Source organism: Archocentrus centrarchus, chromosome 21, assembly GCF_007364275.1.
Source record: "Archocentrus centrarchus isolate MPI-CPG fArcCen1 chromosome 21, fArcCen1, whole genome shotgun sequence".
Classification (NCBI taxonomy): domain Eukaryota; kingdom Metazoa; phylum Chordata; class Actinopteri; order Cichliformes; family Cichlidae; genus Archocentrus; species Archocentrus centrarchus.
The window spans coordinates 24688749-24701281 of record NC_044366.1 but is presented as its reverse complement, the minus strand read 5'-3'; the positions used below and the strand labels follow the sequence as shown (position 1 = coordinate 24701281).

General features: G+C 42.3%; 1 protein-coding gene across 1 annotated transcript in view; it reads left to right on the top strand.

Moving 5' to 3' along the window:
• The first annotated feature begins 5767 nt into the window (after positions 1 to 5767).
• The window catches only part of lmo7a (LIM domain 7a), a 46492-nt gene continuing 39726 nt past the window's right edge, over positions 5768 to 12533 (top strand). The window contains 4 exon segments of the mRNA XM_030758221.1: positions 5768 to 5813; positions 5855 to 5943; positions 6223 to 6293; positions 8614 to 8683. Coding sequence (XP_030614081.1) covers positions 5768 to 5813; positions 5855 to 5943; positions 6223 to 6293; positions 8614 to 8683 — 276 coding nt within the window.

The following is a 12533-nucleotide window of genomic DNA, read 5'->3' as shown; positions in this document are numbered from 1 at the left end:
GTGAAATTTGGTGCAAATACGAGAGCAATCGGCTGCCTAGTACTGTCATAGGGGAAGGGTTTCTCTTCAAAGAGACCCCCCCCGAATTCTTGGATTCTGCCACTGAATGATTAACAAGCTGCTTGGCTTCAGAGCGCTTTAAACAGAGGCATGTGTGCGTGGCGAGGTTGGTGGTAGTGTTAAAAACTAGACTAAATGGTCTGGAGCCTGTCACATGGACACATTCCTGCATTAGCTTCCATGGCTGTGAGCATAGCCCCCTCAGAGCTGGCAGGCTGTCAGCACAGGGCGCTGTGTCCTACAACCACAAGGCCCCAGTGGAATAATGGAGGTCCTTGTTAATTAAATAGAAAGGCTTCAAGCGTGATTGGTGGGACAAACGAGAACAGGTGGCAGTGTTTATACTTACAGGTCAAAAGATCATGCGTATGGCCCTACAAGTAAACAGTCTGCAATGAGTAATAGCTTAGCAATTAGAAATATAATAAGGGATTAAATATTAGATTTGTGTTTCACTGATGTTATATCAATCACAGGTGTCAAACACATGGCGGCAGCTTTTTGGACACCTCTTGTTTACGTTGTGATTTATAAGAATGTATTCCTCAAATAGCTTACACTCAGAACACTTAGAAAAGCTCTTTAAAGAGGTTTTAGGTGGAGTTTTTCCCACCTGGTCCAGGTGAAGGTCATGTAACATCCTAGGCTATAATCTATATAATATTTCAATAGCTTTTATCTTAATGCTCTCTGTTCATGTGTGTGGTTAACACTGTATTGTGTTTCTCAAATAGAAACACAAACAAAGTAGATGGTCAAAGGTAACACAATATTGCAGATTTTGTGAAGTTTGTTGCGTATCTGGTTGCAGTCATGTAATACGAGCCAAAACCAAGGCTTTTTTCATAGTTTCTTATTCCATTTACCATAGTAAACAATGTACATAAGTCTGCCTTTCTGGAGAGTTTGCACATCCGCTCATGACCACTTGTTTGGTACACCTGTTCAACTGCTTGTTATGCAATATCTAATCAGCCAATCATATGGCAAGCAGGGAAAAAAGGTAATTAAGTGACTTGAATGAGGCATGGTTGTTTATGCCAGACAGCTGGTCTGAGATTTCAGAAAACTGCTGATCTACTGGATTTCCCCAGAAACCAATCTCTCGGGTTAGAGAGATAAAATATCCAGTGAGTGCAGGTCTCTGTGTGTGTGTTTTTTTTTTTTTTTTGTTTGTTTTTTTTTTTTTTTAAAAAAAGATCATGTTGACGCCAGAGGTAACAAGAGAATGGCCAGACCGCTTCGAGCTGCTAGAGAGGCAACAGTAACTGAATAACCACTCATTACAATAAGGAGTAGGCAGAAGAAGCATCTCTGAATGCACAACACATCGAACTTGATAACAGCAGAAGACCACACTGGGTGCCACTCCTGCCAACTGAGAGCACAAAATTGTAGAAGAGCTGAAATTCACATGGAGCCACCAAAATTGGACAGTAGGAGAAACATTGGAAAAACACTGTCTGGTCTGAGTCTCGATTTCTGGCACTAATTTGGATTGTAGGGGTTGAGAATTTGACATAAACAACATGAAAGCATGGCTCCATCCTACCTTGTATCTTCAGTTCAGGCTCTGGCGGGGTGTAATTGTGTGGGGGTATGTTCTTAAGGTCCCTTAGTACCAACTGAACATCCCCTTACCCATCTTTGATAGCTGCTTCCAGCAGGATCACATGCCGCATCTCAAAGCTCAATCATCTCAAACTGGTTTCTTGGAACATGACAATGAGTTCACTGCACTCGAATTGCCTCCACAGTCACCAGAGAACAATAGAGAACCTTTTGGATGTGGTGGAACACAAGATTCACATCATGGATGTGCCGCTGACAAATCTGCAACAACTGTGTGATGATATCATGCCAATATGGACCAAAATCTTTTGAGGAATTTTTTCAGCATCTTGTTGAATCTATGATGCAAGAATCAGTTTTATTTAAATGTAGCAAAATTGTGAAAAATGTCTATTTTAGTAGGGTCCAAGTTGAAGTCATCAGTGTGGGTTTTGTTGGCCAGATAAAGATAGTGTTTCAAATTATTCAAATTACAGTGAAATAAAAATTTTAAAAAATGCACATTTTCTTTGAAAAGATGTTCCCAAATAAACTAAATTTTCATTACATTTGATAAAAAGACTTAATACAGCAATACAAATGACAGTCCAAAATTAAATTTAAGTACAGTATATTTTTTCAGAAACACTCTAATCCATAGGAAACATTCTGCGTCAGGTTTCCCTGGACATTTTTGTGAGCAAAGTTCTTATCAAAGTGTAATGTGGGGGTTGAACTTTTTCTAGAAATGTTGGTATTGCTTTAGAATTTTTTTTTTTTTAAATTTCGCCACGTTTGTGACGGCCATCATGAATCCTACCCCACCCCTCCCTGTGACCTATGCTGCTGTGTTGTTTTTCATACTGAAAGCTGTGCTGGATTGATCATTAGTCACTTCACTGCAGCCCCACTCAGGGTTTTGGATTGTTTTGACAGAAACCAATTAGAAACGAGGCCGAGTGCTTTCAGACGTACTCATGTGAGACCGGCCCTCAAAGGACAACATTCACTGCAGTTGCATGTTGATGTAGTTCTATTATTCCAATATGTTGATACTAGCGGCTTCTGCGTTAGTATCTTTTCCTTGAGTCCAAACCCTGAAATATTTGGATAAGGTCCCAGCTGCCCTCTGGTGACCCATACCTCTGTGGGCTGCAGAAGAAACAAAGAATTTCAGGAACAATTAGCGGCCAGAGGGGGCTGCATCCGCACAAACCTTGAATACAGAGTTGCCTCAGTGCCCTGCATGAATAAACAATAACTGTGGTCATGGGCCGAGAGACCTCTGAATATTTGGCCTCTTCCAAGACACCGATGAATTTCACACGAGTACCAGAACCCTTCCGTAGCCCGTAATAAACTTCGCTGGGTCTGCATGAAGGCAAGCTGTTTTGAAATGTCTGTTCTGGCTTAAATCTCCCTGTTAAATCAGAGCAGCAGTATGCTGGTGCAGATTAGAGTTTTTATCCCACATGGCAGGTTGAACAGGAGAGGGAGGGCACAGCAGGGCTGGATCTAAGTGCAGTTAATACCTCTAATGATGACTGTAGAGGAGAAAGTATGCTGATGCATCTAGCTTTGTGTCAATTACAGGTTGGCTCCCATTTTTTTTTTTTAGGGTGGAAGTTATTGTGATCATCCAGTTGGACACATTTATGAAAGATCAGAAGAAGATGGCAACATACTTTTGATGCTGTCTCCACATTTATTGTTTGTTTGCATGTATGTAAATCCATCTGTGTCTGTAGAACAGTAGGGGGTCAGGATTTCATATGCCAACTGCAGCAGCTGGCTGATTGCACTGTACTGTAGGGTGTTTGCTCTCTGTGTGAGTTGTGTCTGCATGTCTGTTGCTTTGCATGTCTGCTCTGGTTTGTGCTCCTCTCTATCTGGTTCTGATTGTATTTTGGTCAATGGAAGAGGAGGAGGCCAAGATCTCGGTGTGTTTCGTAAACAAAACAAGTATTTCCTCAAACAACAGCTCGATCACATTTGCAGAAAGGCTTCTGTCTACTAGTGTGAGAACCTTAATCTTTATTCATCCATTACAGCATGGTCTAATGCTTTAGGAATGATGGGTATTGAGGCTTTGGCCATCTCAGCTTACCTAGGGTGTGTTTTGGGGTGTAGCACAACCTGTCAGAAGTAATAATAGTGGTATGTAGCCAGTCTCTTGAATTGTTCCTGTCTCTCTTGGCATCCTCAATGTTTGCCTGTACTTAGCTATACTAGTAATTGTCCCAGCTTTTGTCCCTTTCTGTGGGACAAAGGAAATCAAACAATAGCCTTGAGATGAAGAACATCTGATCAATTTGGTTGGTGAGACTCGTCCAACTTGTTTGTGCTTTCTGTGCAGTTGCATGCATTTCTGTTTCAGCTCATGCCAGCTGCACCTACAGACTGATTCTTGCAGTTGTATCAGCTCAGCCTCCCTCTTGGTAGTATAAGTTACAGTACTGTGCAAAAGTCTTGAGTCACCCTCAGTTTCTTTACATGTTAAGACAATGGGAAAGAGGTGCAGTGATTTATTGAAACACGTGGGACCATCCACGGGGAAAAACAGATTTGTACAGTTTTATTGTGAAATTTGGCTTCTTGACAGCCACCCCTCCATCGAGACCATTTCTGATGAAGCTTCAGTGATCTGTAGATGGATCACGAGAAGGGCTTTGACCCCAGTTCCAGAAAAGTTGGATGTTGTGTAAAATGTAAATAAAAACAGTAGTGATTTGCAAATCTCATAAACCCAATTTTATTCACAATAGAAAACAGCAGAAACACATCTTAAAAAAAAAAAAGGCAGGAAAAATAAGTGGTGCTCGAGAAATAACTGAAGGAACATTTTGCGACTAAATGGATTAATTGGCAGCAAGTCAGTAACATAATTGGGTATTAAAAAGAGCATCTACAGTGAATAATATCAAGATATTCAGAGAATCTGGAGAAATCTCTTTGGCTAAAAATCCATATTGGATGCCTTTGATCTCAGACAGCACTGCATTAAAAACAGGTATAATTCTGTCCCGGAAATCACTGCATGGACTCAGGAACACTTCCAGAAGTGAACACAGTTCACCGTGCTGTCCACAAATGCAGGTTAAAGCTCTAGGATTCAAAGAAGAAACCATATGTGAACATGAGCCAAAAACACTGCTGTCTTCTCAGGGCCAAAGGTCATTTACAGTGAACTGAGTCAAAGTGAAAAATTGTTTTGTCATCGCATGAATCAAAATTAGAAATTCTTTTGGGAAAATATGGACACCGTGTCCTCTGGGCTAACGAGGAGGGAGACCATCCGTGTTGTTACCAGCGCTCAGTTCAAAAACCTGCATCTCTGACAACATGATGGTACACTAAGGTATCAGGGAACTGACAGGGTGACGTTCAAGCTTTACCAGCTTGAATGTCTGGTCTTAGGTTTTAAAGTAGCATATTCTCCCTCCCAGATGACGCCTTTTTCAGGGAAATTTCTACATGATATTTCTACATGACATTGCTAAACTGCATACTGTAGCTATTACAACAGCATGGCTTCATAGAAGAGTCCAGGTGCTGAACTGGCCTGCCTGCATTCTAGACCTTTCACCACTTAAACATTTGATGCATCATGAAACAAAAAATGCAAGAAAGAAAACCCAGGACTGTTGAGCAGCTGGGATCCTCTATCAGACAAGAATGGGACAAGATTCCTCTCCCAAAAGTCCAGCAGCCGGTTTCCTCAGTTAACAGATGTTTACGAACCGTTGTTAAAAGAACAGGGGATGCTACACAGCAGTAAACATGGCCCTGCCCCAAATTCAAAATGAGCTCATCTTTTCTATTAAATGTGGGTTTGAGATTTGCAAATCATTGCGTTGTGTTTTCATTTCAATTTTATGCAGCGTCCCAACTTCTTTAGAATAAGGGCCGTAAAATAAGGACTGCAGAGCTGGTGGAAATACACTACCAGTCAAAAGTTTGGACACACTCATTCAAATGAATGGGTTTATACATATGATTGTTTCCCCTTAGAGAAAATACAGCTTCCATTTATGAAGGGCTACAAAATGTTGACATAAAAATACAGTTTCGTTATGTTTGAAATTAAGGATGCATATGTGCATGAGTTTAAATGCCTAAGACTGCACGACATGCATGCAGTGCGTTTGCCTACATAATGGCTCTTGGCGTTCCTGCAGTGGTGGTTTTAGATCATGGGAAAGGCATGAGGCTATAACAGTGCTGTGTTCCTCCCGTACTCCAGATGCTGCCATAGCCTTGTGGCTCAGGCAGTCTGACTCCAGCACAGTTTTAGCCCAGCTCTCTGGTTTCCCAGCAGCTTTTGGCATTAAAGTGAGAAGGAGCCACTTGCAAGCTCCTGAGGAATACCTGAAGAACTGCGCACGGCTCTGTCCCTGCAGAGACGGTGTAGGAACTTGGGAGGAAATACCTCTGACTTCCTCTGCCACTGTTGTCAACATCCTACCTTTCTTCTTTAAGCTCCCCACCCCATCCCCCCCCCCCCCCCCCCCCCTTCCCCCCCCCCACACACACACACCACCACCTCCCGCCTCCTCTCCTCATCCAACCCTTCTTGCTCTTTTTTGCTCACTTTTTTTTTTTCTTTTCCAGGCAGTAACCAAGAAAAAATTTGGGAGCAGCGACTTCCGATCAGCACTGGAGAATGGCGTTCTTCTGTGTGAGTAAGTACTCTGCTTTTCCCAGGCACTTCTCGTAAGCCACTCATTCATAAGGAATCCCTCTGCTCTCCTCCAGGTCTGCGCACCAACGTAAGTGTTACTGATGTTTCCCAGGCAGACCCCCTGCTGGGTCATAGTTTGTTAGTCACATAAAGTGATCCTGTGTTTTGAGGCAGCACAATAGTGACTCTACTGTGTAGCTGTTTGATGTTTCTTTCAGCTCTTCCCCCTGTGGTCTTGTTTGAGAATATGAAATATGATCTATTTCAATAGGAGCTGTGTTGTGTGTTTGACAGATGTTAAAGATCTGTGGATTGGCCAGAGCGCCACCCTTACTTTAATGAGAGCTGTGAGAAGCTGTGTAGTGAATGGAAAAGCCTCCAGCTGAAACCGCACGGGAGAATCAGGGCACCCCACTTTTTCATTAGCGCGGGTGCATCAACATTTTTGACGAGTTGGAAGAACAAATTTATCTGTGCAGAATTGGCTTATGCATTGATTCACTAACTGGTCTTCTTAGAGTTGTGGGATTGTGGCTTTCCTTAGATTTAGGGGTGCGTGTGAGGGATAGCCTCATCTCCCTTTATGTGTCAGCTTGTGGGCAGCACTGCTAAATGGGCACATCAGTGATGTGATTTGCACGGATCAGCAGGAAGCTGTAATTACCAGCAGGCCATGCAGAATCTCCACACTCTTTTGGCATTGGTTCAGAGAAGAAGCCATTCACTCTGCAGATTTTGATCCTGACTCCAGAGTTTGCCTGATGTCAGAGAACAACAGACACTCTCATTAACAAGCTGTCCGTGTTTTCCCAACATGAGGAAGAGGAAGACAGATTAAAATCACCTTCGCCCAGCAACGCTGCCTGCCTTCCCATTGTGTTGCGGTTATCACCGTTTCTCGCTTGGAAAAGAATGTTTAGTGTGGGTCGCACACATGTTTATATTCTACTTCACTTAAAGTGTGTGTGTGTGTGTGTGTGTGTGTGTGTGTGTGTGTGTGTGTGTGTGTGTGTGTGTGTTATCTCATAATGTGCTATTGTTTCATGTTAAATGGGTAATGTGAACCCAAATGCCCTTTGCATTCTTTCTTTACATCTATTGTGAGCCCGTGCTGCGTCTTATATCATTCCATCCACGCCCCAGCCTGCAGACTAAACAAATTATTTTGCCTCATGTTGAGCTCTTCAAGGTGGTGTTTTTCTTTAAACAAGCAGTGGGTGCTGTTATCACACAGTTTTTATTGCTTTGCATTACATTTTAGGATTTTCAGTCATTCAGAATAAAACCACCTGCTCAGTACTGTGTAGATCCCTGCTTATGCCATTAAAATCTGCATTGATCCTTCACCGCATGCACATGGAACGTCTGTGTCCTTTACTGTATGGCACTGGGATGTTTGCTAATTTTGTGGATGATCAGTCAGATTGGGAGTTTGGAGGCCTGGTTCCTCAGCAGTTTATGCAGCATGGAGAGAGACCACTGCCTTTGGGGAGTGCTGTTGCCATAGAAGGTTGTGTATCATTGTTTAGGTGGATGGTACCTGTCAAAGTAACGTCCATATAAATCCCAAGTATCCCAGCTGAAAACTGAATTGTAGTAAGGTGCTCAGTATTCTTCACTTTACCTGTCATTTTAAATTTGGCTGATTGGTGTACAGTATTAAGCATATAATCAAATTTTAAAAATCAGCTAAGTAATATGAAAATATTACTTAGTTGCAGCCCTTCTGCTTTGAGTATATTTTATTGTGAAATGTTATGTAACTTATAACTGTGAAAGGAGGACTTTTTTTAATAGGGTAGCATGACTTGTACATGCCAGAATAAACACCAGTAAATAACAGAATATTTTTACTCTGCGGTGCTTATTTTTTTCCCACCAAATCGCTGAGGCACAATAAACTGCAGTCATGTATAAAGCCTTTAGTCCAGTTGTTCAAACTGCAATTGCTATTTTTGCGTTTTAATCTCAATTTATTTGTTTTTGACCTTGGGCATTTTGATTAACACCAAAAAATCCACCGTCTTGCTATGAGTTTCTCAGAGGCTGATGTGAGGTTGTTCAAGGTTTGTTTGGGGCTGTTTCAGTGTTGGAGGGTGTATTTTAGGAGCAGTGGGCCCGGTGTGTTTACATCATGGTTGCAGCAGTGGCGATTTGCTAAACTGGAGCCAGGTGGCCGCCATTAAACAAAGTCGTAAACACACAACACTAAGGCTTTGCAACACGTTTTTGTTCATTCACAGTTAAAGCAGGCTAGCCAATGACTGACTGCTTTCACTTACCCTCTCCCTTCCCCTGGTGTTCTCTATCTTTGCTCTCAGACTGATTAACAAGATCAAACCTGGTGTTGTCAAGAGGGTCAACAGACTACCTACTCCTATTGCTGGACTGGTAAGATTTTGTTTTATTTTTTCTTTATTGTTCAGTCTGAATATATATATATATATTTTTTTATGTTTAAAGGCTCATCCTCGTTTTGATCATAGTTTTGTCTCCTGTTGCATTTTGAGGTAATTTTTATTGTAAAGAGTGTGTTAAGATGGGAGTGGAGCAGTACGAGGTGTGGCAGTCAGCAGCTGGCTTGACAGGCCTGAGAGTTGGATGCCAATGAGAGAGGAGCGTTTGCCTCAGTGACTTGTCGCTCCTCATATCTTTCCATGGTAATAAGTTCAATGAACGCGAAGCTGCTCGAAATACCACTGGTTCATTTGATTGCATCATAAATACGGTGGCTGCCGTGCTGAAGGCTGTGTTCAATCAAAGTTGTTGTAGACAAAAGGTCTTTGTGTTGGTGTGATGATTAAGTTTTTGACTGAGTGATAGAATGCTAGATGAGGCCAGATTTGAGTTTATAACCAAGCGGCAACCTGCAGGGCTGAAAAATGAGGCTCCAGAAGTTCCAAAAATGATGCTGGCTGTAAAAGTGGGTCGGTCCCCACAAACCCTCATGTTTAAAGTTGCAACAGAAATAAACACATTTTTAGACCAATACAAAAACCTCTTTTGTCTCTATAGCTAATTTCTTTCCTCGTGACAACTCAACAGAGAATACATTTCTAGAAAAGTCGCCCATTTAAATTCTATTAAGATGTCAATTTAGTCTTGGTATCAAATTTAATATCACAGAGGAAATATGGATGTATCTTGCAAACCAACCTGTCAGCACCAGCATTAAGCGACTCTACAGCACTGCTGTTTTGTCCAGATATAGTTAATGACCTGTACTATGAAGCAGGATTTGGGCTTATCCAGGTATCTTCATGGATTTTCAGTATTGCGAAGACATTTCACCACGGCAAGTCTGAACTTCATTCCTTTTATTTTTCCTGCTGGCTGCAAACAATTTTACTACAATTTAATTGTTCTATGAACATTAATACATGATCTCAAAACATGGTACCTAGGCTGGCTGACTTACCCAGCTGATAAATTAGCTTAATTTGCTGATGTTAAGGTAAGTGATGCCAGATAATGGAAAAGAGATCCTGAGGATGTTTAACTTGCTTTGTAGGACAGGGCTCAGGTCCATTTTACCATTTTGAAACCTTGAGTTGGGTATTTTGGCTGTGTCCATCTTTAGTCCAGTCTATGCTAAAATACCTGTTGTTGAATCAGTGTTTCTCAAACACCTTTTGTAGGTGTCAGTATCTTCCAGCTGAGACCTTTGGGCTCAGCTGGCTTAGCTGACATGGATGTTTTGGGAGCGTCTCTTGGGTAGGTTTAAAAACCTTCCTTAAACCCATCCCTCAACTCTTGGGGAAGTAATTGAGACCAGCTGTCTGGTGGAATTACAGAGAATGGCAACCCTAACCAAAGCAGTGTGAGTCTACGTGTGTCCATGGGCTCTGTAATGGTCAACATTTTTGACAGACCGTGACAAGGCAGCAGTGCTAACCACTGCGCCTCACAGTTAGAATAACATCTGGAAGGCCTGGGTTCGATTCCACCTTGGCCCAGGCCTCTCCCTCTCTCTGTGTGGAGTTTGCATGTTCTCCCCATGCTTGCGTGGGTTTCCTCCGGGTACTCCGGTTTCCTCCCACATTCCAAAGACATGCACTTACTGGGATTAGGTTAACTGGCTAATCTAAATTGCCCATAGGTGTGACTGAGCGCGAGAATGTGAGTGTGAAAGGTTGTCTGTAACTCTGTGTTGGCCCTGCAACAGGCTGGCGACCTGTTCAGGGTGTACCCTGCCTCTCGCCCTATGACAGCTGGGATAGGCTCCAGCCCCCCGCGACCCTGAACAGGATGTGCGGAAGCGAATGGATGGATGGATGGTGACAAGTTAGCAGTGAATAAGTAGTCTGTAAACAATCAACATGCGCCATCAAATACGCATTATGACGTAAATCAAATTTCCTGCCAGTTTGTTTTGGACTGCTACTGACAGAGCTGGCTGGGCACCTGCTGAGGTAATAAGCATCTCCTCCATCTGTAGCATTTGTGTGGTATTTCCGAGACCTGGACATAAACCTGAAACCACCTGATCATAAATTCTCCCTCAAATGTGAAGGCTTCTGGTTGGCTTGAGGCTATCAGTTACTGCCAACCACATGAAAAAAAGTGGAAAGTTCTGCAGACGAACATTACTCAGTCTCACTCAGATGTGAGAATAGCTTTTCTCCCCAAGTAGTCACGCAGTCTCACTTTTCCCCAATTTCTCATCTCTATAAATAGAAATTAGTGTTTGTTGTTGTTGTTATTTTTAATTGGAAGTTGCTATTCTCTTCTTCTATGTTTGCCCATTTGTCTTCCCTCACATAGATTATTAGGTAGGGTTTGCCTTAATATCACATACACATGGAAGAAAAAAGCAGTGGACAAAGAGCAGGAATAACACTGTCTTTCCTTTTTCGGTTTGGAGTGTAGATACAGTATGACTTTAATCACTGGGTCCTTTGCAAACATGCCTCATTACCACTCAAATATGAGCATTTTCAGCCATTAGACTCATAAGTGTTGCTTTCCTTTTGCTATCTGCAAGATTGTCAGCACTCTAAATCAATACCAGCCTCCAGTTTGGGCAGAGTAAAAAGCTCCGGGAGGGAGCGAAGGGGTGGGGACGAAAAAAAAACAACGTAAATCTCTGGTTTTGCAGAATATTTAGCAACATTGGCTCCAGACTCTGGCCTATTCTTTGGTTTCACTTGTGTCCAGGGGAACATTTCTCATGTCAGTGCACTCCTGACTGTTGCTGAGTGAGCTGTGGGTTTGGGCCACGGAAGCCCGGTTCAGGCCTGGTTCTGCCTTTACCAGTGCTTAGCAGGAAGGCAGCAGTTGTGTGGTTGGGCAGCGAACTGCACGAATGTGGGGCAAAGTCAGAAGGAGGGAGTTAAAGATGACTCCATCTGCTCACCATAAAGTGCAGACCATAAATACACCGTAATTGGCATGGTGGTGGCTGTTCCTGCGCACACAACTCCTTGGTGAGTTGAGGTAGCAGGGGGAGGAGATAAACAGTTTCAGTGGCCCTTAGGGTGTCTTTACTCATCTAAATGTGTAATTGTGTGTGCAATGAGAGGTATTTGACCATGTTTTGTTAGTGTGTTTGCATTGTATGGGTGCATGTTATGACTGGATCTGACTTTTGAGACGGGTGGGCCCTTTATTGGGCCTGTTTTTGAAGCGAGGCAACATTTCAAGTATTCAATCTCCTTTTGGTTTATTGTCACAGGATTTGAAACTATGTAGCCTGATATTTTAATCATAACGTTGCTTGTTCTTTGAAGCACTGAAAGGGGTCAGTTGAGGGGAATTATAGAGTGTGTGCCCATTGTAGACAAAGAGTGCAGTGAAAGAAACAGAGTGGCCACAATGTGACCAGAAGGGATGAAGAATCCTTTTTATACCATATCAGACACCCTGAGAGTCAAAGCTTTCCGTTCTCGTGCGAAGTGCTTAAATCATGGTCCTCAAGTCTGCGTGAGAGGATTAGAGGCTGCTGGATGGGTACAGCATATTTAGCAGGATTAAATGCAGGCACAAGTCAGCATAAAATTCCTTCAACATCATTATCTCTGCATGTTCTGGGGCTGATGGTGCTTTTAATTGTTCGTAATGCTCTTTGTAGTTATCTTGTATGTTAATTATAATTTTATATTTGTCTTAATCCCATTTGCCAGGGGCTGGGTGGGATACGCGTTATGAGATTTTTAATCTGCACTTTAACAATAAAATTTAGTATATATAGCACTGAATTACATTAACAATTAGCTAATTATTTAGATTATTTGCTATTTAG